Source organism: Mesoplodon densirostris, chromosome 17, assembly GCF_025265405.1.
Source record: "Mesoplodon densirostris isolate mMesDen1 chromosome 17, mMesDen1 primary haplotype, whole genome shotgun sequence".
Taxonomy (NCBI): Eukaryota; Metazoa; Chordata; class Mammalia; order Artiodactyla; family Ziphiidae; genus Mesoplodon; species Mesoplodon densirostris.
The window spans coordinates 15,174,299-15,201,897 of NC_082677.1; the positions used below are offsets into that span (position 1 = coordinate 15,174,299).

At 44.0% G+C, this 27,599-nt stretch overlaps 2 protein-coding genes across 3 annotated transcripts in view; one reads left to right on the forward strand and one right to left on the reverse strand.

The window, feature by feature from the left end:
• Positions 1 to 6,407, forward strand: part of SLC25A15 (solute carrier family 25 member 15) — a 41,375-nt gene extending 34,968 nt beyond the window's left edge. For both annotated transcript variants that reach the window (XM_060080251.1, XM_060080252.1), the window contains exons 6-7: positions 2,004 to 2,162; positions 3,809 to 6,407. In XM_060080251.1, the coding sequence (XP_059936234.1) occupies positions 2,004 to 2,162; positions 3,809 to 3,933 (284 nt within the window). In that variant the 3' untranslated portion in view covers positions 3,934 to 6,407. The remainder of the gene's footprint in view (positions 1 to 2,003; positions 2,163 to 3,808) is intronic.
• The window catches only part of LOC132477389 (phosphatidylinositol 3,4,5-trisphosphate 3-phosphatase TPTE2-like), a 73,292-nt gene continuing 50,964 nt past the window's right edge, over positions 5,272 to 27,599 (reverse strand). Inside the window, exons 24-29 of the mRNA XM_060079756.1 lie at positions 26,760 to 26,865; positions 20,868 to 20,959; positions 13,765 to 13,863; positions 12,402 to 12,472; positions 8,060 to 8,166; positions 5,272 to 5,465 (exon numbers count right to left, since the gene is read on the reverse strand). Coding sequence (XP_059935739.1) covers positions 5,272 to 5,465; positions 8,060 to 8,166; positions 12,402 to 12,472; positions 13,765 to 13,863; positions 20,868 to 20,959; positions 26,760 to 26,865 — 669 coding nt within the window. The remainder of the gene's footprint in view (positions 5,466 to 8,059; positions 8,167 to 12,401; positions 12,473 to 13,764; positions 13,864 to 20,867; positions 20,960 to 26,759; positions 26,866 to 27,599) is intronic.

Consider the following 27,599-nt stretch of genomic DNA (forward strand, 5'->3'; position numbering starts at 1 on the left):
TGATTCGTTGTCTATTCAGGTATTCCACAGATGCAGGGTACCTCAAATTGATTGTGGAGATTTAATCCACTGCTCCTGCGGCTGCTGGGAGAGATTTCCCTTTCTCTTCTTTGTTCGCACAGCTCCTTGGGTTCAGCTTTGGATTTGGACCCGCCTCTGCCTGTAGGTTGCCCTCAGGCATCTGTTCACGCCCAGACAGGACAGGTTTAAAGCAGCGCTGATTAGGGGACTCTGGCTCACTCGTGCTGGGGGGAGGGAGGGGTACGGTAGTTATAATTGGAATGTGGGGTGAGCCTGTGGCGGCAGAGGCCAGCGTGACGTTGAAACAGCCTGAGGTGTGCTGTGTGTTCTCCTGGGGAAGCTGTCCCTGGATCACGGGATCCTGGCAGTGGTGGGCTGCACAGGCTCCTGGGGTGGGTGTGGAGAGTGACCTGCGCTTGCACACAATTCTTGGTGGCTGCAGCAGCAGCGTTAGCATTTCATGCCCATCTCTGGTGTCCAAGCTGATAGCCACGGCTTGTGCCCGTCTCTGGAGCTCGTTTAGGAGGTGCTCTGCCTTCTGTGGGCAGACAGGGAAGGGATCCCCTCTCCTCGTGCACCCCGAAACAATGGTCTCTTGCATTTCTGGAAGGTCCAGACTTTTCCCCGGACTCCCTCCCGATTAGCTGTGGTGTACTAGCCCCCTTCAGGCTGTGTTCACGCAGCCAACCCCAGTCCTCTCCCTGGGGTCTGACCTCTGAAGCCCGAGCCTCAGCTCCCAGCCCCCAGCCCCCGCCTGCCCCGGCAGGTGAGCAGACAAGCCTCTCGGTCTGGTGAGTGCTGGTCGGCACCGATCCTCTGTGCAGGAATCTCTCCGTTTTGCTCTCTGCACGCCTGTTGCTGCGCCCTCTGTGGCTCTGAAGCTCCCCCCACCCCAAGCCCCACCATGAAGGGGCTGCCTAGTGTGTGGAAACCTTTCCTCCTTCACGGCTCCCTCCCAGAGGTGCAGGTCCCGTCCCTATTCTTTTGTCTCTGTTTATTCTTTTTTCTTTTGCCCTACCCAGGTACGTGGGGAGTTTCTTGCCTTTTGGGAGGTCTGAGGTCTTCTGCCAGCGTTCAGTAGGTGTTCTGTAGGAGTTGTTTCACGTGTAGCTGTATTTCTGATGTATTTGTGGGGAGGAAGGTGATCTCCGCGTCTTACTCCTCCGCCATCTTGAAGGTTCCCCCCCCCACCCCGCCACCAAAACTTTTTTACTGGAATAACATTTGTTCATTTGCTCTGGGTCCATTTTAGGGGAGTACACAGACATTACTTTCCCTGTAGGATATCACCAACCAATGGGGAAATCACCTATAAATCATCTTGCAATAAGCTTAAACTTAGTAATAAATCTTGATGGTGTTTTGAGAGCAGTGAGAAGTGTACTTCTTTCTAGTTTATCCTGATTAACTGCTTGACACAACTGTATCAATGTTTGGCTCACATGAGTGGTTACTTTTTTCTTAAGTACCTCCCTTCAGTGTTCTGGACCTATTCTGGGGATAGTCAAGCTCCTAGGCTTAACTGTTAGGTTTAATAACTTTGCTTTTTCATGGCAAAGGAAGAATCAGAGCTGTGGGACATTAATATATTAAAATACTTAAGAGAAAGTTGAAAAAGATGCAGCCTGGGTTTCAGTGGCCTCTGTTCTCCCTCCTCATGGTAGGGCACTGGCATGCTGCTGGGGGCCTGCTGGTTCTTGGGGGGGCAGGCCTCTGGAGGACGGGGCAGGAGGGCCACAGAGACCAGCCTAAATCTGACCCTCACTAGGGCTGCCCCTTGTCCTGGAGTCATGAGGGACAGCCCTAGGCTACCACACAGAACCTGTGCTCTTAGACAGTTTGACAGTTGCCCCAGAGAACTGTGTTCCTCAGCTTTAGTGTTTGTATTTGCACCTACCTGCAGCCACTACTACGTTGACCTCTGGAAATATCACATCAGCTGTTCTTGAGACAAAACACTGTTTGCTCATTTTCTTCTCTAGGCCCTGTCACTTTGATGTTAAGTGGTGGATTTGGTGGAATCTGCCTCTGGCTTGCTGTTTACCCAGTGGATTGTATCAAATCCAGAATTCAAGTTCTCTCCATGTCTGGAAAACAGGCAGGATTTATTGGAACTTTTATAAGCATCGTGAAAAATGAAGGTGAGTCTGCCAATTGCTGAAACAGAGGAGGTACGTATAGAGAGTGGTCATTTGGCTGCTAGTCTTGTCGAAGTTGATCAGATGGGTAATCGCTCTCTTCCACCGCCTCACTTTGCTAACAGTGTATGTAATTCACATTTGTGGATTTCTTTCCAGACCCCTTTCTTTAGCTTACTTCATTATTCTCAAGAATGTTTATTTATTTTTTGCTGTGTTGAGGCTTTGTTGCTGCGCACTGGCTTTCTCTAGTTGCGGCGAGCGGGGGCTACTCTTCATTGCGGTGCGCGGGCTTCTCATTGCGGTGGCTTCTCTTGTTGCGAAGCACGGGCTCTAGGCACATGGGCTTCAGTAGTTGTGGCTCGAGGGCTCAGTAGTTGTGGCTTGCGTGCTCTAGAGCGCAGGCTCAGTAGTTGTGGTGCACAGGCTTAGTTGCTCCGTGGCATGTGGGATCTTCCTGGACCAGGGATCGAACCCGTGTCCCCTGCATTGGCAGTCAGATTCTTAACCACTGCGCCACCAGGGAAGTCCCCTCAAAAATGTTTAAAGCTCTGATTCCTAACCTTTGGGCCAGGACTTTGTAAGTAGCCTGGTGGGAATTTTTAAAGCATATGTTTTGTCTAAGAGGACAAATGTTTCAGAGTTAGCACCACTTTTTTTTTTTGGCTGCACTCTGGGGCATGTGAAACTTCCCCAACCAAGGATCCAGCCCACTCCCCCTGCAGTGGAAGCATGGAGTCTTAACCACTGGACCACCAGGGAAGTCCTGCACCACTTGTTTTAAACAATATCATCAGGAGATGAGCTCTAACAGCATATCAGTAAGGCATTTAAAAGAATGTACATCCTTAATGATAAGACTTCTGCAATGAGAAAGGCACTAAGCAATTTCTGAAGGTGATTTGCTATCAGTTCTTAGCTATACAGGTGGATAAAGCCGTTTGAAGTAGTGTTTGTATAAAGCCAATTTTACGCCACTGGTGAATAAAAGACCTGTCCTTCCAGCATCCACTGTACGTCTTAAACCTTGGATGTGCACTTTTCTGTCTTGATTTTGAGAGAAAGCGAGCACAGTAACGGCATGCAGAAGCTGCTTTAACCCCAAATAGAGTACAGACATCTTGTATATTACTAACAGTAACCCCTTTTAAATTTGCATTACACTTGATAGTTTTCCAAAGTACTTACACCTCCCTCATCTGCCTGGATCTTCAGAACTGCCTTGGGCAGTGCTAATACTAGAAACAGGTCTTCGACGTCAATGTCAGTGCTCTGTGTTCTGGCCCAGGGCCTCGTGGTCCTCGCCCCACCCAGGTGAAGCTGCGAAGTTGCTGCCGTCCGTGGCTCTGTGGCTGCCTCCTGTCGCCCACGTGAGGCCCCCTGCTCTGCCTGATCCGCTTACCAGGAGGTAATAGGCACGGGATTGGTGACTGTTCCCTGAGCCTCGCCAGCTTTGCTGCAGACCTGCCCTTGCCCTTGTTTCTACTAGTCTGTCTACTTCCAGTAGTCCAGGGAAACCTGTTCCATCACTGCTGGTTTCTAGCGCTATTGTCTGGATTTGTAACTGTAAAAATACCTGTGCTGTGTGGGTTCCTGGGATATTTCCAAGGAGGAGGAGTTCAGTCTCTGGTCACCCTTTTGTTTTCTAGGAATAACGGCCTTATATTCTGGACTGAAACCTACCATGATTCGCGCGTTCCCTGCCAATGGGGCGCTCTTTTTGGCCTATGAGTACAGCAGGAAGTTGATGATGAGCCAGTTTGAAGCATACTGAAGTGTTCTGGCAAACCGTGATCCAAGTGAAGCTGTTTGAGGACTGCAGTTCTCAGGGTTTCGAGGAGTACAAGACCAATATGGAATTTTTTGCTTTTGTGGGAATTTTTTTTGTGTCTTCCATTTTTCTACCTTCTACCTTAAACTTTATAGAAGAGCTTCTCTTTTATATTATATAATTTCTGCCCATAATTGTAGTGAAATGGAAAAGTTGCTGCTCTTGTCCTTGGTGGGACATACAGGGTGGGCTGCTGGCCCTAGGTACCTAATCTGAAAGGCTAAGTAGAGCTCTATCAAGGGCTTTTGCATAAACCTGTATGTGTACATGCAGTTTAGATGGTTCTGTGTTGTGAGTGAAGCACAATTTAGTTCCATGTTTAATCTCAGATCTCACTAGAATAAACCAGAGGTAAGCATGTTTCATGAGGATGGTTATAAATGCTTAATCCATTCTAGATGTGGGTCTCTTTTAAAATCTGCTTAGCACGTACCCTATAATAATTGGTTAAAGTTTTAAAAAAGTTTTCCTGTGGTGCTTGAAAACTAAGGGGTCCGTCTAGATTCTAAAGAGGAGAATATACCTGCATACTGGTGTGGCTCCCGTGTTCTTGGTTTAAGTTTCAGAGTAAGCGTCCTGGATTTTCCCAAGGTGCTCCTCTGTGGCAACAGTGCCATCCGTCTTCTTCCAGGTGGGATCACAGTCCAGGCGGGATCACAGTCCAGGCTTGGACACATTGTTGGTGTGGCCCAGAGCCTTTGGGAAGCAGCACGGCCCTCGCCTGTGCCAGCCCCTCCTCCCGTCCCAAGGAGCTCCTCTCTGCTGGGCTTGAGCTCAAGGCAGGGGCTGAGGGGAGGGGCCTGGGCTGCTCTGTTTAGACTGTGGCCGACAGCGGCCTCGAGCTTCTGCCTCTGTGTGTCCTGGCCTGGGCGGGATCCCAGAGAAGTCTGTGGGACCACCTGTGGGGCTGCTGATCCACTCTGGACCACGCCCTTCTTGCCTCTGCCCATCGGAAGCCCTTCCAGGGAGCAGCGTGCCAAAGCCGAGAGAGGCCCTGGCTCCCCGTCTGGGGACGGAGTGGTGGTGCTTGTGGGCAAAGTGGTCTCCTTTCAGGGGGAACCAGAGTGTCGTGCTTGCACTCCCCGTGAGGGGTGTCAGGGCTGACCCAGGCTGAAGTTTGTCTCGGGATCCCTCACTCCTTGCCATGCTGGAGCCTTTCATGTGGGGTACTGGCTGTTGTGAATTTCAGTGATGGTGGTCTCTGGGGTGTGACTTAATCAGCGAAGCAAAGGTAATTTCATTAAACTATGCCGTACGTATGCACTACTAACAAACCCTGGTTCATCTGACTCCTGTAGACTTGGGATGGGCAGCTGTTCCCTGGTCGTCTGGTTTACGGGAGCCCTTGTCGTCACCAGTGAGGTCAGCCGCCTCATTCTGTGCTGCTCCGAGACCCCCCAGGCCTCTAATAAAGAGTGCTTCATCCGCCCCCGCGGCTGATGTGGTGATCATGATCCACACTGGTACGTCCGCCCCTGCCGGCAGAACGGAAGCCGTGTGTGAGACCTCCAGTTTGCACACGTGTTTGTTCTCCCTGCAGGCTCGGTGGCGACTCCGGCCAGAAGCCAGAGAGGGTCGGGAAGGCCAGCTGCTGGCAGACGTTTAGTGGAGGGGGGATGCCCGGTGTTGTGCCCGATGGGCTCCAGAGCTATGCCTGGCCTTCCGTTTGCCTCTTCTTGAAAAGCAATTTTTCTACCTTACTTTTGTCCGTACTTCAACGGTCAGTAGCTACTGAGTGGTGCTTCTTCTGAACAGGCCTGGATTGAAGCAAAAACAGCAAATGGGACTGGCTTCCCTCAGGAAGTGACCTGCTCCAGAGCCCACCGGGCCCCTTTGTCTAAGCCCTGTTGGCAGTAGGTCTTCTCACGTGTTGTCCTGTGAACATTTAACTGAATATCTTCAACAGAAACTGTCTAAGGCAAGTAAGAGTGAGTGGGAGTAGTGAATGGAAACTTAACACAGAGTTGGTGTTTTTTACGTTTCATTCTGTTTGCTTAATTCATGGCTCAGTATTTGGGTACAATTTGTACCATTTCAAATCTGTACTCCAGACAAAAATAGAGTAACTTGAAATACTGTGTTTAAAGAAATTCTCGTGTTCTATCATTAAATTTGCCTAATAGTTGACTATATGGTTTGTTTAAGTACTTTACGTGCTAAGAACCAACTGTCAGGAATGTTTGAGTTATGTATGGTGATATTTTAAGGTGATGGTTTTATTGCAACGAGCATTGGTTTTTTTTGTCAGCAAGATTCCTGATGTAAAATAACTACTGATATAAATACATATTCTGTATACACTGCAGTTACGAAACGTGGCCCACTAGAATTACTCTCCCTCCACCAGGCTCTGTATGCGATGTGACTGATTTGGCAGGATGCCATTCTATTTTTTAAAATAAACTTCTGGATATCAAGTTTTGGATAGTTCTGTTCCAGGTCAGTAAATTCTATTCAAGAAAACCAGTAGCGTTCTGATATATTATGATCTAAGTTTCTCAAGTTGTTTTACGAATTCTTCGCACTGGGTTCTAGGAAAGCAGCCCTGCTGGAGGCCCTGAACAAGTTCTCTTTATGAGCAAAAGCAGAATAGTGTGACAGCTCATAATTGCCAGAAATTTTAATCCATTTTGGAGGGTTAGGGAAGAGAAACCCCCCCACCAACTGTAATTTCCTTTATTTCAAAAAGCAAGATTCTGAAAAACTGGGGTTTCCCAACTTGTGCCAGTGTTCAAGGTAGATCTTACTCCTCACTTTTTTTCCCATTCACCTAGGCCTGCCCGCTGATCTGCTCTCCACAGATTATAGCTGCAGGAATTTTAAAGGCAATAACCTGGGCTGCCACAATACATTTCTGTAACCCAAATGACAGGGAATAATGTAGTCATAACACGGAAGGAGTTTGAAAGGCTGTGTCTCCAAGAGCTCTTCCTCTAAGGGGAGTCAGATTAAGGGGAGTAGAATAACCTTTGCAGCCTGGCTTTTTGGGGGCTATTTTGAGGGGGAGAGAAGCACCTGCATGGCCTTCCATGCCACCACGCTGGCGGCTCTCCTCCCATCCCTGCTAGGTTGGCACTCACCAACCCTTCTCTATAAACTGTTGCTCTAGTTTCCCTTAAAGAATACTGCCTTTGGCAACCTCCAGACTTCCTGGGGCTGCCAACCCAAGTGGCCAGTGGTTAGTGCTCTGTTACAACACTGCTTAGTTGGAATGGTCTGTCCCAACCCGCCAAACCCTATTTTGTTTATCGTGTGCTTTTTGCAAAGTGCAAGGTTTTTCAGTAACGAGTGCCTGTGTTTTAGCAGAGGCGCTGGTTCTCATCATTTGCTACTTTTCATTTCCTGATCAATTCAACTTGGGCTAGATTGTTGAGAGCCTTGCCAATAAAAGGAAAATCACTCAAATACTCAAGCCAACATAGAACTGTTTTCAAAGATAATTAGGGCTTTAAGATAATGGCAGTGAAAGTACTTAGAATAAAGTAGCACCTGGTACCAAAGAGAAAATGATTCCCTGTGGACACAGGACTAACCAGTGTCTATAATGAAAACTTGACCTTACTTCAGAGTTCCCCAAGCTTAGGTGAAGCTGGTTGTGAGCAGGGGTGAGGGGTTTTAAAACAATCTTTGCTGCCATTTCTGATGCTCGTTAATAGTTTGTAAATCAAGTAGAAGAAGGAAATTAGAAATTACTTTTCTAACAAATCTGAAATTACAAATGTAAAACAAAGCAGGGAATGAATACTTGTCCAAAAATAGATAAGTAAATAAACCCACAGTATTGGGGGTAATCACAATTTATAAATATGTTATTTTGATAGGAAAGTTTTATTTCTGAGTTCTTAAGTGACAACTAACGTTCCCGTGTACTGTTTCAAATTTATCTCAATACAAATGAAAACTGTGACTTCTTTCAAAAAAAACGATTGCCATTGACATTCTCCCTTGTATATATTTAATACAGTTCTCAAGGACATATGTATATATATGTAAATATATCAGCAAGGAAATAGGTTTAATAGGTAGCAAGGATTGGGAAGAACATGATTCTAGTCAGAAGGGGAACTACAGTTGGTCACGTCATCAAAATAGACCTCGACTGCAAACTCTGGACGGTAAATTTTCCATGCTTTCGGTTTGTGGGGATTATCCAATTCACTTCTTGAAAGATAAAGCCTAGAATAGAAAAAAAATTACATTTTATTGTAGGGCTAACAGAAAAGCCATGCTGTAGGACACCCTTGTTAGAGCTTTAAAAACAAAAAGCCTTGCTGGCCACCATCAGTCTCGACCCCTCCTCTGCATCTAATTAGCTTTCAAAGACCAGCTCTCCCACTTTCTCTCTTAAGACACAAAAATAGCATGACCTTCAGTAAGAACGTATCACTGATCCTTTTAATATTGCCTTTTATGGAATGAACATCTACATTTAATTTCTATATGTGATAAAGCAGACTAGATGTGTTTTAAAACCCAGTAATAACAAGTGTCTTAAATGATGAAGTTGGCATTTTGGGGAAATTAAGTCACATAATAAAAACAGCTTTACCAAGGAGTATGGACATTCACACGTTAAATCTTCAGAAAGTATAAAAGTGAGGAGAAAAGTGATCTAGCATGTTGCTTCTCTACTATGAACATGGTGTTTTAAAGGAAAAAACTGTGCCCTTTAGCAAGAACCACTTTTGAGAAGTAGTACCAAATGAAGTTCCACCTAGATGTCTATTTGTGGGACTTCGCTCATGTTATAAGTCGAAGTTTTCTGTCTGGATACATCCAGGGGAAAAAATTGGTAAAAATGTTCCATCAAATCCAAAGTTCACTCTATCAATATCCACTAAATGTGTGTGCATTGTAGGTGTTTAGTCTAGGTTTTTATATACCATCACCTTAGTGGACTTGAGGTGGGATTAGATGCAGTCTACATTTGAAGAAAAGGCTAGGATTGTATGTCATGGGAACTGTCAATTCATGCCACATACAATCATAACCACTTCTTCAAAACTCTTCTGTATGATTTTTTGAATGTTATCTTTCCATTTCTATTGAATGGTATGGTGATACCAATCTCAAATTTTCAACACCACCGAATAGAAGATGTGGAGAACTTCTAGATTTAGGAATGAGCTTTAGATATGATAGAGGTTCTTTGGAATACTCTTCAAATCAGTTACTTTTTAAAACTAGATTACCCGATTTAGTTATAAGAAAATCAGTTTTAAATGGGAGACTATTACTGATTTTTTAAAAGCTGTCCTCACTGATACTTACTGTGTCTTATAACTTCTGCCCTAGATGTAAGTGTGTCAACTCGCTTTTAAACTAGCTGAAGCCTCCCTGGATGACACCTTCCTGTGGCACAGAATTTGGTGTTGCTCAGTCATCAGTAAATCCACACATACTGAGGACCTGCCATATTCAAGGTACTGAACAAACTCATATTAAACTTTCATGGGAGGCATTAGTTGCCACACTCAAGATCTGCTTATAGTATGTTTTATAACACAGTCCTATGGCATGGACCTTGAGGATAATGCAACAGTGGGTCTCAAGAATAGCCATATTTTTACAATCAGAGAAGAAAAGTAATCCAAATCGGAAAAGAAGTAAAACTGTCACTATTTGCAGATGACATGATACTATACATTGAGAATCCTAAAGATGCTACCAGAAAACTACTAGAGCTAGTCAATGAATTTGGTAAAGTAGCAGGATCCAAAATTCACAGCAGTGTCTTGATTCCTATACACTAGGGATGAAAAATCTGAAAGAGGAATTGAGGAAACACTCCCATTCACCACTGCAAACAAAAAGAATAAAATACCTAGGGATAAACCTACCTAAGGAGACAAAAGACCTGTATGCAGAAAAATGTAAGACACTGATGAAAGAAATTAAAGAGGATACAAACAGATGGAGAGATATACCATGTTCTTGGGTTGGAAGGATCAACATTGTGAAAATGAGTATACTACCCAAAGCAATCTACAGATTCAATGCAATTATCAAACTACCAATGGCATTTTTCACAAAACTAGAGCAAAAAATTTCACAGTTTGTATGGAAACACAAAAGACCCCGAATAGCCAAAGTAATCTTGAGAAATAAAAACGGAGCTGGAGGAATCTGGCTCCCTGACTTCAGACTATACAACAAGGCTATAGTAATTAAGACAGTATGGTACTCACACAAAAACAGAAATACAGATCAATGGAACAGGATAGAAAGCCCAGAGATAAACTCACACACATATGGTCACCTTATCTTTGATAAAGGAGGCAAGAATATACAATGGAGAAAAGACAGCCTCTTCAATAAGTGGTGCTGGGAAAACTGGACAGCCACGTGTCAAAGAATGAAATTAGAACACTTCCTAACACCATACACAAAAATAAACTCAAAATGGATTTGAAACCTAAATGTAAGGCCAGGCACTATAAAACACTTAGAGGAAAACATAGGAAGAACTCTATGACATAAATCACAGCAAGATCCTTTTTGACCCACCTTCTAGAGAAATGGAAATAAAAACAAAATAACAAATGGAACCTAATGAAACTTCAAAGCTTTTGCACAGCAAAGGAAACCATAAACAAGTTGAAAAGACAACCCTCAGAATGGGAGAAAATATTTGCCAATGAAGCAACTGGCAAAGGATTCACCTCCAAAATATACAAGCTCAATATGAAAAATGAAGCTCAATACCAAAAAAACAAACAACCCAATCCAAACATGGGCAGAAGACCTAAAAAGACATTTCTCCAAAGAAGAGATACACAGTGGCAACAAACACATGAAAGAATGCTCAGCATCACTAATCATTAGAGAAATGCAAATCAAAATAACAATGAGGTATCACCTCACACCAGTCAGAATGGCCATCATCAAAAAATCTACCAACAATAAATGCTGGAGAGGGTGTGGAGAAAAGGGAACCCTCTTGCACTGTTGGTGGGAATGTAAATTGATACAGCCACTATGGAGAACAGTATGGAGGTTCCTTAAAAAACTAAAATAGAACTACCATATGACCCAGCAATCCCACTACTGGGCATATACCCTGAGGAAAACCATAATTCAAAAAGAGTCATGTACCACAATGTTCATTGCAGCTCTGTTTACAATAGTCAAGACATGGAAGCAACCTTAAGTGTCCATAAACAGGTGAATGGATAAAGAAGATGTGGCACATATATGTAATGGAATATTACTCAGCCATAAAAAGAAATGAAATTGAGTTATCTGTAGTGAGGTGGATGGACCTAGAGTCTGTCATACAGAGTGAAGTAAGTCAGAAAGAGAAAAATACCGTATGTCAACACATATATATGGAATCTAAAAAAAAAAAAAAAAAAGTCACTATGAACCTAGGAGCAAGACAGGAATAAAGACACAGACCTACTAGAGAATGGACTTGAGGATATGGGGAGGGGGAAGGGTAAGTTGTGACAAAGTGAGAGAGTGGCATGGACATATATACACTACCAAATGTAAAATAGATAGCTAGTGGGAAGCAGCCACATAGCACAGGGAGATCATCTTTGTGACCACCTAGAGGGGTGGGATAGGGAGGGTGGAAGAGATGGAAACGTAAGAGGGAAGAGATATGGGAACATATGTATACGTATAACTGATTCACTTTGTTATAAAGCAGAAACTAACACACCATTGTAAAGCAATTATATTCCAATAAAGATGTTAAAACAAAACAACAACAAAAAAGATGTGGCACATATATACAATGGAATATGAGCCATAAAAAGAAACAATCAAGTTACTTGTAGTGAGGTGATTGGACCTAGAGTCTATAATACAGAGTGAAGTAAGTCAGAAAGAGAAAAACAAATACTGTATGCTAACACATATATATGGAATCTAAAAAATTGGTTCTGATGAACCTAGGGACAGGGCAGGAATAAAGACAGACATAGAGAATGGACTTGAGGACACGGGGAGGGGGAAGGGTAAGCTGGGAAGAAGTGCGAGAGTGGCATGGATTTGTATATACTACCAGGTGTAAAATAGCTAGCTAGTGGGAAGCAGCTGCATAGCACAGGGAGATCAGCTCGGTGCTTTGTGTCCACCTCGAGGGGTGGGATAGGGATGGTGGGAGGGAGACACAAGAGGGAGGGGGTATGGGGATATATGTATACATATAGCTGATTCACTTTGCTATACAGCAGAAACTAACACAACATTGTAAGACAATTATACTCCAATAAAGATGTTAAAAAATAGCCATATTTTTTAAATAATCAGATCACAATAAGGAAGGCAATGAAGAACAGTGACTCAAGGATTTTTTGGTTTCTATAAATTGGGCTTATGGCAATTAGCAAAAGACTTGTCATTACCTCTTACATAAACATTCGAGACTAAGCTGTTTCTACTGGATTATACCATAGCCATACCTGTTATTTTGTATAAATGATGTATGGAACCAAAAGAAAAATGGACAGTTGTCATAGTATTTAGGAAGAGCCTAAAAAGACATGGTAAAAAAAAAAAATTAGTTCTTAGTTTCCATTTTACTGTGAAAAATAATCTTTCCAGAAGGATTAAAATCCCTTCCTTTATTCATCTGTACGTTCATCAAATAACTGTAGCTATTGAATATGCAGCACTTACCGTCAACATTATACTCAAGACACCAAGACAGAGACTTTGAGAGATTGCTGTTCCTTTCTCTCGCCATTTCTAGCAAAATTTTTAAGGACATGTATTTTCTCTATGATAGATATTTATAAATTTAGACACTGGTCTTTTAATCTGGTTTGGATAGTGCTAAACAGAATCTACTAAGGATCTATGTCTATTTCTGCCCCAATGATATCATCCATTCCTACAAGGAGCAGCTACATTGGATAATTAACCACGATTGATGATGATAGAAATACCTAAGATTTCTGAAAGTGCTTTCATCTCATGACCCTTGACAATCACAAAGGCCAGATATCACCAACATCCCCTTGGCTAGTGCCCCTACACCAGTGCTTCTGCTTAGAGACCACTGATTCAGAGAATTCAGACTGGCTCCGTTATTCAAGGGGAGCTATCCCGGCCACTTGCTTCAACACATGTACCATTTCAAACTTAGTAAATTCTCCACCAACAGGGAGCAAGCAGGGGATGCAGGCGGGCACAGGAAATAAGCTTTAAATTGAGCAAACACAGTTATACGTTGGCGGTTCTGGTTGATGATTTAATAGGAAAATGAAACTATTGGGGCTTAGAAATTTGCTATATACAGAATAATCAGACATACATTTGATAAATGGTAACATCAATTATACTGTAATGACAATGGAAGATATTCTTATCTTTCATAAATATTGGATTAAATATGCTACTTTAAATGAATTATACATCAATTGAGAGGAAAGCAAAATCTCCCTCACTTTAACGTATTTTATAAGTTATGGGGAGCAATGTGTTTTAAAGATACAAACCAAAAATATCACTGCTATGTAGTTTATACCTTGGTTTTTTTTTTTAACATCTGGGTTTTTGTATTTTTTTCTTATTTGAAAATTAATACATGCAAATTGTATATAATTTAGAAAACAAATGAGCAAAAATATATTTAATTACATATTTTCTTTTAAAAAAAATTCGATATAGAAATCTGACTTGTTTCATCTCCCCATCCCTGACTAGGGGTTGACATCTCCTGTCATCTCCCTTCTTGGGAATTGTAGCAAAGGAAATCCCAAACCAGAATCATTCAGAAGACTAGACAAGCTTAGCAGCATAGATTGTTTCTTGATTACTCACCGAACAAGAAGAGAGAAATTTCACTTTCACCTCATCATACAGAGCTGGACAGTTGGATAGATTAATTATTACTCTGTCTGTTTCAGCATCATAACCCATCTGTGGATGAACACATGGAATTCAGAACTATAAACTTAACTGATAATGAGACAACAGTGAAGTTCATGTTCACTTACTGAGGCTTCTTCTATCTAATCACGTACTCTTGGTCTCACAGCCCAATGACTACATGTATAAATGTTAATATTTATTTCTATAAAGTTGCAATACTGGTAACATTTTTAACAGGCCATCGTGGTTGAGGGTTATGGTGGAACACTTGAAAAGCAAAGTATTCAATTTTCTAGTAGACTTTAACCAAGTAAACATTAGTGTTGAATGTGTGTCACCTAATTTTCATATGTTGGGGATACATAAGAAGCTCACTTTTAAAGCTAGTATGCGTATTTAAAAAGCAATGCCTAGTTGCTCACATTTTATCAAAAATGTGTTTGCTGATGGGATCATAGGCCTTGTCTGTAGCAGACTGCTGGATGGAGTGACCAAAGGTAGGCCAAGTTTCTGGAATGAACGACTCTGAAGCTATACTGATTATTTGTTACGGATACACCCTTGTATGATAATGACCCCCACAGTGAGAAAGGTCTGTGCTAGGCCCTGTGAAAAATACAAAAGAAAGTGAAGACTCCGTTGATGCTTCGGGGAGTAAAACACATCAGGAACAATAGCAGAATAGCATAGAACTACGTGTTAAGCTGTATGATGAAGACTAAGGGTGCAGCTGTGTGCTTCAGGGAGGCTAACAGGCGTAGAATGAGAAAGTGTCACCGAGGAGGTAGAAACTGAGATGGGCGTGGAAGGATTTGTATAAATGAAGAGGAGCACTGAGGCGGGATCCAGATGGTGGAGTAGGAAGATGCTCCCACGGACACTCCAAAACTACAGTTACGTGTGCAACAGCTCTCTTTGAGAAAGACCTGAAGACTAGTAGAACAGCTCTCCTACAACTAAGGATATAAAGAAAAAAACACATTGAGACAGGAGGAGGGCAGAGATGTGGTCTCAGCAGGACCCATACCCCCAACATGGCTACCCACAAGTGGGAGGGGACCTCACAAACACGGAGGTTCTCCCTAAGGAGAGGGCTTTGAGCTCCACATCAGGCACCCCAGCCCTGGGGACCTGCACCAGGACAATGAGCCCCCATAACATCTCGTTTATGAAAACCAGCAGGGCTTGTATCCAGGAGAGCTGTAGGAAACCAAGACTCTGCTCTTAAAGGGCACACACACAAATTCACTCACTTTGAGTCCCAGGACAGAGGCAGCGCTTTGCAAAGTGCCCAGGCCGTATGTGAAGTACATTCATGAACTTGAGGGTGAGTGCCAAAGCGGGGGAAGAAACTGCCTCTGGGCAACAAAGTGCTGGTGGGCATCATTTAAAAAATTTTCCTTCTACCGAGGCTGGCCCAGCACTGGCAGGTGCCATTTCAAAACATTTGCCCTCTACCTTGCTACCACCACTCACCCCAGCACCAGCATTCCCCTGCAGACCTTTCCTGCCCAAAGCAGCTCCTCCCAGCTGGCACCCCTCCAAAGCAGCTGCCACCCTGCCATATCCAGCGGGAGTCCTTGGCTGGTTGTAGTCCCCCTCCTCCCAGGGTGGGAGCCAACCCCACTCCCCACTGTACCTGCAACTCTTGTGGTTCGGCCCCACAGCCAGCCACACTGGGGCCAGCCTTGTCCACCAGTGAATGTGCAGCAGCTGGGGCCAGGCCACACAGGCAGCTGGCTTGGGGGCCAGCCCCTTCCACCAGTGGGACTGCAGCAACTGTGGTACCACACAACAGGACGGGCACATGCAGCCCCCACAGAACACATCCCTGGCTCTGGTGACCAGCAGGGATTGCTCGTCTGGGCCCCACAGGAAACCACCTACAACACCTTCTTCAAAACCAGAAGAGGTAGCTAATCTACCTCATACACAGAAACAAATGAGGAGACAGGAATACGTTCCAAGTCAAAGAACAAGACAAAACTTCAGGATAAGAACCAACGAAATGGACATAAGTCATCAACCTGATAGTGTTCAAATACCCATAAAGATACACACCAAACTTGGAAGAAGAATGAACACAGTGAGAACTTCAACAAAGAGATATAAAAAAGAACCAGTCCGAGCTGAAGAATACAATTACTGAAAGGAACAATACAGTAGATGGAATCAAGAGCATATGAGGTGCAAAAGAATGGAAAAACAACTAGTTATGTACAAGGGAACCCCTATAAGACTATCAGCTGATTTTTCAGCAGAAACTGTACAGGCCATAAGCGAGTGGCACAATATATTCCAAGTACTGAGAGGGAAAAACTTATAGCCAAGAATACTCTATCCGGCAAGGTTTCTGTACAGAATTGAAGGAGGAATAAAGTTTCCCTGACAAGCAGAAACTACAGGAGTTCACCACTGAACCAGTCGTACAAGAAATGTTAAAAGGACTTCTTTAAGGAAAAAAGAAAAGGCCATTACTAGAAATCAGAAAACATGTGAAAGGAAGAATCTCCCTGGTAAAAGCAAACGTAGAGTAAAGGCAGTGGATCAACCACTTACAAAGGTTATAAAGTTTAAAGACAAAAGTTGTAAAATCAACTATAACTACAATAATTAGTAGGTATACAAAATCAAAAGATGTAAAATGTATCAAAAACATAAAACATGGAGTGGGGGGAGTAAAAATGTAGAACTTAAGTAATCAACTTAAAATAGACTGCTATACACGAACCTCAAATTAACCACAAACCAAACACCTAATATTGAGAAAAATTAGAAAAAGGAATTCAAACATAATGCTAAAGAAAGTCATCAAATTCCAAAGGAAGACAGCGAGAGAAGAAGGAACATAGAAGAACTGCAAAAACAACCAGAAAATAATTCACAAAATGGTATTGAGTACAACCTATCAATAATCACTTTAAATGTAAATTCTTCAATCAAAAGACATAGGGTGACTGATGGATTAAAAAAAACAACAAGACCCATCTATATGCTGCCTACGAGAGATTCACTTCTGATCTGAAGACACACACAGACTGAAAGTGAAGGGATACAAAAAAATATTCCATGCAAATAGAAACAAAAATGTGGGGTAGCAATACTTATAGTATACAAAACAGACTTTAAAACAAAGGCTGTAGGACAGCCACATGTAAAAGAACATTCTCGAACACCATGTACAAAAACTCAAAATGGATTAAAGACCTAAATGTAAGACTGGATACTATAAAACTCCTAGAGGAAAACGTAAGCAGAACACTCTTTTTTTTTTTTTTTTTTTGCGGTATGCGGGCCTCTCACTGTTGTGGCCTCCCCCGTTGCGGAGCACAGGCTCCGGACGCGCACGCTCCGGACGCGCAGGCTCAGCGGCCATGGCTCACGGGCCCAGCCGCTCCGCGGCATATGGGATCCTCCCAGACCGGGGCACGAACCCGTATCCCCTGCATCGGCAGGCGGACTCTCAACCACTTGCGCCACCAGGGAGGCCCAGAACACTCTTTGATGTAAATTATAGCAATAATTCTTTGGATGTGTCTCCTAAATCAAAGGAAACAAAAGCAAAAATAAATGGGACCTAATTAAGCATATAAGCTTTTGCATAGCAATGGAAACCAATGACAAAATGAAGAGACAACCTACTGAATGGGGAAAAATATTTGCAAATGATATGACTGATAAGGGGTTAATATACAAAATATATAAGCTGCTCCTACAACTCAACATTAAAAAAAAAAGGCAATTAAAAAATGGGCAGAAGACCTGAATAGAGACTTTTCCAGAGAGGACGTGCAGATGACCAACAGGCACGTGAAAAGATGCTCAACATTGTTAATCATCAGATAAATGCAAATTAAAACCACAATGAGACATCACCTCAAACCTGTCAGAATGGCTATCATCAAAAAGAAGACAAGCCTCTTCAATAAGTGGTGCTGGGAAAACTGGACAGCTACATATAAAAGACTGAAATTAGAACACTACCTAACACCATACACAAAAATAAACTCCAAATGGATTAAAGACTTAAATGTAAGACCAGACACTATAAACGCTTAGAGGAAAACATAGGCAAAACACTCTGACAGTCATAAACCACAGCAAGATCTTTTTGGACCCACTTCTTAGAGTAACGGAAATAAAAACAAAAATAAACAAATGGGACTTAATTAAACTTAAAAGCTTTTGCACAGCAAAGGAAACCATAAACAAGATGAAAAGACAACCCTCAGAATGGGAGAAAATATTTGCAAATGAAACAATGGACAAAGGACTAACCTCCAAAATATACAAACAGCTGAAGGAGTTCAATATCAAAAAAACAGGGCTTCCCTGGTTGCGCAGTGGTTGAGAGTCCACCTGCCGATGCAGGGGACGCGGGTTTGTGCCCCGGTCCAGGAGGATCCCACATGCCGCCGAGTGGCTGGGCCCGTGAGCCACAGCCGCTGAGCCTGTGCATCCGGAGCCTGTGCTCCGCAACGGGAGAGGCCACAGCAGTGAGAGGCCCGCGTACCGCAAAAAACAAACAAACAAACAAACACAACAACAATCCAGTTAAAAAATGGGCGGCAGACCTAAATAGACATTTCCCAAGAAAGACATACAGATGGCCAAGAGGCACATGAAAAGATGCTCAACATCACTAATTATTAGAGAGATGCAAATCCAAACTACAATGAGGTCACCTCATGCCAGTCAAAATGGCCATTATCAAAAAAATCTAGAAACAATAAATGCTGGAAAGAGTGTGGTGAAAAGGGAACCCTCATGCACTGTAGGTGGGAATGTAAATTGATACAGCCACTATGGAGAACAGTATCGAGGTTCCTTAAAAAACTACAAAGAGAACTACCATATGACCCAGCAGTCCCACTACTGGGCATATACCCTGAGAAAAACATAATTCAAAAAGAGACATGGGGCTTCCCTGGTGGCACAGTGGTTAAGAATCCGCCTCCCAATGCAGGGGACATGGGTTCGAGCCCTTGTCCAGGAAGATCCCACATGCCGTGGAGCAACTAAGTTCGTGCGCCACAACTACTGAGCCTGCACTCCAGAGCCCACAAGCCACAACTCCTGAAGCCCAGGCACCGAGAGACCGTGCTCTGCAACACGAGAAGCCACCACAAAGACAGCCCGTGCACCGCAACGAAGAGTAGCCCCTGCTCACCGCAACTAAAGAAAGCCCATGCATAGCAAAGACCCAACACAGCCAAAAAAAAAAAAAAAAAAAGACGTACCACAATGTTCAATGCAGCACTATTTACAATAGCCAGAACAAGGAACCAACCTAAATGTCCATTGACAGATGAATTGAATGGATAAAGAAGATGTGGCACATATATACAATGGAATATTACTCAGTCATGAACAGAAACGAAATTGAGTTATGTGTAGTGAGGTGGATGGACCTAGAGTCTGTTGTACAGAGTGAAGTCAGTCAGAAAGAGAAAAACAAATACCGTATGCTAACACATATATATGGAATCTAAAAAATATATGTATATGGTACTGATGAACCTAGTTGCAGGGCAGGAATAAAGAGGTAGACATAGGGGCTTCCCTGGTGGCACAGTGGTTGAGAGTCCGCCTGCCGAGGCATGGGACACGGGTTCATGCCCCAGTCCGGGAAGATCCCACATGTCGCGGAGCTTCTAGGACCGTGAGCCATGGCTGCTGAGCCTGCGCGTCCAGAGCCTGTGCTCTGCAGCGGGAGAGGCCACAACAGTGAGAGGCCCGCGTACCGCAAAAAAAAAAAATAAAGAATCAAAGATGATGCCAGATTTGAAAGTCTGAGTAAGAAAATGCTGGTGCCATTTGCAGAAGCAGATGAAAAGTTCATTGGATAAATTTGGATTGACAACTGTGTTTGAATTGCTGGGGTAAAGAATGCCCACACTGCAGCTCTTGAGTCTACCCCTTGTATGGGGCTCATACATATGTGTCAAGTGAATGAAAGAAGATATTATAGTTTAAAGGAGGGGAATGGATGTGTAGAACCAAGAATAGAGTATGTGTGGAGATAAGAACAGAAAGCCAGGGATGAGGCCTGGGGGGAGTGCCCCCGCCCGGGGGTCAGGGGAGTAAAAAGAAGGAGGAGGAGAAGTAATAGGAGAACTAGAGACCAAAGCCTGAGAAAGAATCTTAAAAGTTTATATTTCTGGGCTTTCCTGGTGGTGCAGTGGTTGAGAGTCCGCCTGCCGATGCAGGGGACACGGGTTCGTGCCCCGGTCCGGGAAGATCCCACGTGCTGCGGAGCGGCTGGGCCCGTGAGCCATGGCCGCTGAGCCTGCACGTCCGGAGCCTGTGCTCCGCAACGGGAGAGGCCACAACAGTGAGAGGCCCGCGTACCGCAAAAGAAATAAAAAATAAAAGTTTATATTTCTTACACCCATGAAGGAAGCTTTCCTGTTGCTCCAGGAGAGGTTTGTAGTCTTAACCTTTTCTTCAGCCTTTAAGAAAACTGACTATTTGGTCCCAAAGAGATTCCTCCCCGATCCATACACCCCTGCGCTGCTTCTCACTGTGCAGTCCCATAGGATAGCTGAGTTAGAATCACTTGAGACATTGCCAAGTGTAGAGATTCCTGGGCCCCTTTCCACATTTCCTGAATCACACTTTGGGGGTATAACTTAGGAATCTGCATCTTTACCAGTCTCTAGGTGATTTTCATGCACATTAGAATTTCAGAATCAGTGCCGTATAATAAAAATGACCAAGAAGAAGAGAATATGGCTAAAAGTGACAGATCCATGAATTTAAAACTCTGATAGATTCCTGGGAACAGGCTTGGCATTTGTGGAAAAGTGAAAGGCAAAGCACCACTCTGAACTGAAAATATATTCTGGAAAACTATTTCCCCTGAACACTATTTTGAACAATAAATTTAACTCTTGACTCAAATCCAAACCCAGGGACACCAAGTTGGATGGTAACCAGAAAGCAACACAGCCTCTCCCTGTGGTGAGGGATGGTTTGGGGAGGGCCACATGCTGATTTGACACTGAGATTTAAAACAAACACTAGAATTTTCAGTTTCCATGCTCTCTTACCCTACAGTTTTTGGAAGCAGAACAGAAGAAGACAGGCTTTCCTTGCATTATTATTTGTACTTTTAGATCATTTCCATTGCCTTCTCCAACACCTGAATGAAATTAAAAAGTTAGGTTGGTTAGAGCAAAGATCAAAATGTCTCACCAATTAACAATATGGATTAAAAAGAGAAAAAATTATCCCAGCTAACAGTGTGTCAATATTGAATCATTTGGGCTCTTGCATGGATTTTGTCTTTGAAAGACAAGGCTTCAAGTTCAGTTCTGTCCCCTAAAGCAGAATTTATAAGGCTGGAGAAAAAAAAAAAAAAAAGACATTGTTCAGCTTCTAAGATTTAGAATTCCATCACTTCACCTTCATAGAAAAAAAAAATTAGGGAAGGGGATGTGCAACCTTTCTTGTTGATGTGTTGCTTTCTTCAGACTTCTAATTGTGATGTTTCTCAATAATAAATAGTCTAAATTCCTCTTGCGCTAGTTTAAATCCAGTTTATGGAAAATATAGGATAGCTGTATCCCAATGTTCCTGCTATGTTCAGCATATATTTACAGACAGATGGTTTCTTCCCCTTTCTTTTTTCAATTTAATTGACCCACTTACTTCAGCATTTCATGAAAGGGCTGGTTTCTCAAGCCTGCAAATAATTTTTCCGGCTTTCCCTTCCACCCTGCATATTTCACTTAAATATGCACAGAACTAGAGGTACAGAACTAAAACAAATATTCTCATAAAGTCATGTATCCATCACTCTTAACTGTTACATTCAGTGTGTTCCGTGCTCAGTTAACCTTGTTCTCACCGACACAACGTGTCCTGAGGAATCAGGCTTTCTCTGCCTCAGTTCCCTCTGTCCCACCCACCTGCAGCACTTCGACGGATGTCAACCAGAAGTCAGTGAAAACGTAGAGCTAGACGAAGTCAGACACTTCTCACGTGACAGGAAAAGGGCATCGCTTTATGAGCTTAAACTAATTCCCACACAATTTAAAACTTTTTAAATAATTTAAGTATATTTGCACGATTTACAAATAAAAGGTATAAAAGGCATGAAGTTAAAAGTCTCCATTTTCCCTATCTCCCACCTGTTTAGTTCTCCAGCCCCAGACAGATAACCCCTATTACTAGTTGCTAGTTTTTTATGCATATATAATCAAATATGAATATATATTCTACCAGAGGTTTTATATATGTATATACACACGAACAAATATATTCTCCTTTTGTTTTATAGAAATTGTTGCATGCCATAGCACTGTCCTGTACGTGCATTTTTTAACACGTTAAACATTTTAACTTATTACTAAGGAACAAGTCAAATGCTACAGCTGTTTCAAAGTACTGCACATTTATGGGCAGATAAGGAATGATGAAATGAATTTACAAATAAATACAAAACAGGTCAATAATCAGTTGCATTCCGCTAGACACAACTAACTAATTTGCATTTTTATGCACAAAAATTATTTGCATTATTATCAGTTTTCTACCACTTAGAGTTGTAAAATAGCTTAAAGACCATGAGAGGTGAAGGTAACCCTGGGGGTAGGCCTAGAGAAGACACTGCCCATTTCAAAATCTATCACACTTTTTCCTGACAGTCTGCTGTGATCATCATCTCAAAGGAAGGTTATTCTTTAGGGGATTTTTGTTGTTGCTGTTCTTTCATTTGAAACATACTCCTTTGTCTTCTCATTTTGTTTACCTTTCTCTGTCTCTATGAAATTAAGTGAATCAGTTACCTATCCCAGACTTGAAGGAGTGCCCTTGTGCAGGACTATGTAGTCTGCGTATGCTCAGTGGCTTTGGTGGGAGAAGTGAGCACAGGTCCCATCTGCCCCTGGGGTGTGGTGGCAGCCACCACCTTGGTGGGAAGCGGGGCTGGAGAGGGAGGGGCTAGAGCCGGAGCCAGGTGCGACCCTGTGTGTGACACACGGCCGTCTCCACCTTGGTTTGGGATGCAGCAGGGGCTCAAGGGTTTGGGGCTGCACTTCTGTGCTGGTTTTACATTTTCCCCACTGAGCACCCTTGGTTAGAGGCTGGGTCAGGGCCGGAGGGGTTGGTGCCTCACTGCTGAGCTGGTTTCTTTCCCGCTGGCGGTGTCAGTCCCTGGCCTGGAGTAGTTTCACTCCTAAATGTGGGCAGTGACCGAGCACTAGCCAAGGCTGCTTTCTCCCTGGTCAGGGTTTTCAGGCTGCTGCGTCTGCCAGGATGGGGGTATAAGCAACCACTCACTCTGTGAGTGAGGGCTCAGTGTTTAACAGCCTCCGCTGAGCCCCACTGGCTTTCAAAACAGCTAAGGGGACTCATCCTCCTGGTGTCAGACCCCAGGGCTAGAGTGCCAAATGTGTGGCTCAAACCCCTTGCTCCCCAGGGAGGCTCCCCAAGCCCATGACACCCCCCTCCACGTCTGGGTCCCCCACCAAGGGTGCAGGTGTCGACCAGATCACTTCTCCTCCCTTCCTACCAGACTCCATGCGGATTTTTCTTTACAGATTTGGCCGTAGAAGGGCCTTTCTGCCAGCCTCCAGGTAGCTCCACAGGTAGTTGTATTTTTGATGTGTTCATGGGGGGAGGTAAGCTCAGTGTCCTCCTACTCCGCCACCTTGATCTCCCTCAAAGGGGATAATTCTTATTCCAAAAGAAGGCTGCTGTCATTGGCTTTGGCCTGCTTATTTACGTGGGTGCAGCAAGAATTTTGGCGTACCAGGCAGGCCTTCTTAAGTGGGCTCTGCCAGCTGAGGCCCACACCGTAAGAATAGCTGCAAAGGGTACAACTTTCTGTCTGGAAGCCTTTATGAGGATCTCAAACTAGACTTTTAAAATCCTCTATTTTATATTAGCCTGACATGAGGAAACCAAACCCATAAAATTCTCCACCAGTTTTCACCTACAGTACTTATAAATTTGTGTTAGTTCCTCTGTTCTCTAGATCTGCACTTTACAGTTTTAACTAAACAGTATCTCCACAGAGGTGAAGTAAAATTCAAAAATGAAGACAGAAGTCACAGTCTTCGGATATGATATCAGACTGGGACAATATATGAAATGCTAGAACTTACTAAAACCATTTTTAAGCTTAGAAGTTTGAGAAACTATTCCTATTTTCATTGTTCACATTAGAGAAATGCATCAAAACTCCATCAGACTAAATGCCTTTTTGTCTGTTTGGAATAGTTTAATACTCACAGAGGTTTGTATAGATACTGTCATAGGGTTACCTCAGAGATACTGTGTGTTCGGTTCCAGACCACTGCAATACAGTGAATATCGCAACAAAGCGAGTCACACGAACTTTTTTGCTTTCCCAGTGCATACAAAAAGTTATGTTTACACTATACTGTAGTCTATTTAGTGTGCAATGGCATTATGTCTAAAACAATGTACATAACTTCATTAAAAAATACTTGATCGGGACTTCCCTGGTGGCGCAGTGGTTAAGAATCCGCCTGCCAATGCAGGGGACACGGGTTCGACCCTGGCCCAGGAAGATCCCACGTGCCGCAGAGCAACTAAGCCCACGAGCCACAACTACTGAGCCCGCGCACCTAGAGCCCATGCTCCGCAACAAGAGAAGCCACCGCAACGAGTAGCCCGTGCAGCGCGACGAAGAGTAGCAACTAGAGAAGGCCTGTGAGCAGCCACAAAGACCCAATGCAGCCAATAAATAAATACATAAAATTCTAACACAAACCATTAAATACAAAAAACTTGATTGCCACATTGCTAAACAAAACAAAACAAAACAAAAAAAACTGCTCACCATCATCTGACAACTCAGAATTGTCACAAAGCTTTCATTTTTTTGAACAAGTGCAACGTCTGCGAAGCGCAATAAAGCAAAGAGCAATAAAACGAGGGATGCCTGGATTCTCACTGTTAACCAAGAGGACCCTGAGGGAGAGGATACACTCAGGTACAAAACAGGCTCTCACGCCACCAACTTGGTTGTAGAGCTGAGTTTCAATTACCTAGAGGAGGACGCTGCTCCACCAGCCACCTGGGTGGCCTCTCACACTGCACTTTCTGCAGGAAACGATGGGGAACCAGGCACTGCTGTCCCTTCCCACCCACCAGCTGCCGGACAAGCCTGGCTCTACCCTGGGGACGTCCGAAGGCAGATGGTGTTCTGAGCGAGGCTCCACTCCAACCCTGTCCCTCATACGTGACACACACACGTCACAGTCAGAACGGACCTCCTAGAGCACTCTGCAGCCCACAAAGCCTTCGCACAGTTGCTCCTTTATACACACAGGCAGCCTCCTGCTGGAACAGGCTGTGTTTCCAGGGTCTGCCTGCACGACGCTTGTTTGGAAATCTACACCAAAATTTCCCACAGAAACCACGCTGCTGGGCTGAAGTTTGTTTCCAGAAGCCAGAAACCCATGCAATCTGCTCGTGGTAACTCTCACAATTCCTCACCCCTGCCAAGAAGTGGCGGCGATGCGGGCATTTGGAGAAGAAGGGAGAAATATGTAAATAATTTGAAAAAAAGCATTTTCTATTTTAACTCACAATTGTACTTTTTATTGACTATGCAGTTTTTACATACATTCTAAAGGGTTCTCTTATTTCTGAATAATTGGACGAAGCGTTAAAAAATACATGTCTAGATCTGATTTTGTGGGACTCCTCAGAGGGCTAAAAGCAATAGGCTGTCTGGGTGGACGCCAGCGCCCTCGCCCCGCAGCCAGGCCCAGGAGAGGCCCGGCACTCAGCACCGCGCCTCGCGCTCCACAAGCTGGCTGTTGCTTTAGGCAATCAGAAGCATCACCTCCTGCTGCGCCTCTGGCACTGAGTGAGGCCCCATCCCCTCCACACTGAGGGGTCCCTGTTTCCACCTCCCTGAGGGTGAGCTGTACAGGGAAGCTAGGCGGGTGACAGAGAAATAAAGACATGGCCTTGAGGCCCATCCCTCTCCCTTCCTTTTCTTTCAAGTCCCAGAGGTGGACGATCTGACCAATATCTCTGCCTCTCGGGGCGACGGCAGGTCCCCTCTTTCTCCTTACACTCCCAAAGCAGGCATCGTCAGCTCTTTTGAAGTTGATAGGACTTTTACTCTAGGTAAGAACTGGTAACAGCTAGGGGGCTGAGAGAGCCCCCCACAGAGGCCAGGTTTCTCCCAACCCTTTTTTGTGTTCCTGTAGGTTCAGGTAGGGAAGACCTAAGTGCTGTTCTCCTAGGAAGCTGTCCAACACTGTGGTCAGCTCTTCATCTGTGTACCTTCCTCTCCTCTGCTTACATGCAGGGGCTCCTGAAGGGCAAAGAAACACGAGCAGGGGGCCTGGCCCAAAGCGGTTCTCAGCAGTTATTTGCAAAAAGAATTTGTGGCAACAAAATTCATTTGCTGTTCGGGTATTTAAGACATCCTGATGGGGTTGCTGGGGGAGAGGGGGCTATGGGGGAAGAGGGCAGGGAAAGGGAGAGATCAGGAGATAATAGAAAATAAAAAGGTTTCTGAGAGGAGTAGGAGAGAAAATGATACAGGGATGCATCTCCCAAGACAAACCCTGAACCAGAGATGGGCATGAGAAAGAAGTTGTCTCCGGGTCTCATGGGACCTTCCCTCCCTTTAATCTCGGAGGTTCTACTCTGAAAAGGACACCCTGGGCTGAGGCCAGAGCAGCAATGAGAACAGGAGAAAGGGAAGGGGGGATGGAGCCCCCCAGATTGGTGATGGGAAAGGAAAGGAGAGGACACCTAAGCAGTGGTAACGTGGCCACAGCAGCGCTGGGCTGATGGGCAATTCCAGGAGGAGGGGTTTATACCGGAGGCTACACAAAAAGACAGCTATGCATTGGGGTTGTCTTTGCACATAACCATGAGAAAACCCTCCCGAATAGCAAGAACATTGGCCCTCCTGCCAATTCTCCAATTATACATAAAGCACTTACCACAAATTGAATAAATAATGATTGTTTTCATCGTGAGTTTCTTCACTGGAGGAAGAGTCAACTTGTAGGTATTTTTCACCATTGCAAAATATCCAACAAATCTCTTCTGCAATACAAAAGAAGTCTCGATTTAAGTGAAGGTAAAAAGTCCTGATTTGTTTAAGGAAAATAATTGATGAAGGAAACATTGATTGGCTGCCATTATGTAACTAGGCATTTGTTGCCTCATGACTAAATATCTACCTTAGAAAACAAATACTGAATGAAGAGCAACAGGCAAGGAACAAGAAAGGAGCCAGGTGTGGCTTAGAGGCTGCTGGGACTGAGAGAGCAACTAAGCAGAACCAACAAAACAGCTAGAACAACATGACAGCAAGATGCCATTAACTGCAAATGTGGGAGAGGTCGGTCTGGGGTAGAAGCTTCATTGTGGCTGAGTTAAAGGAAGCTTTGTGCTTTGGGGAGCAGTAGCCTCCTCGGCATGAGAGAAGGGAAGACATAAGAGCTCAGGGGGAGAGCTCCATGGGCCAGCAGCACATTCACAACCTTCTCTAGTCCCAGCCAGTGAGCATCTCTCCGCTTCCCATTCCCTCAATTCCATGTTTGCAAGGAAGCCTGGGGGTTCTCTTAGCCTAGTCCGTCTCCCATGGCAAGCTGTTCACAAGGGCTCTCCTTTCTTCTAGAAGTTAAGAAGAGTTCTGGTACAGAATCAACCGGACTGAAAAGTTCATAGACTCTTCCCCACCCGTTGGGAAGTGTTAATAAAATTAACCACCATCCTCTGCACTGGAAAGGACCAGTCAAGCTCTTAACTCAGGGGTGCATGAAATGTATGTAGTG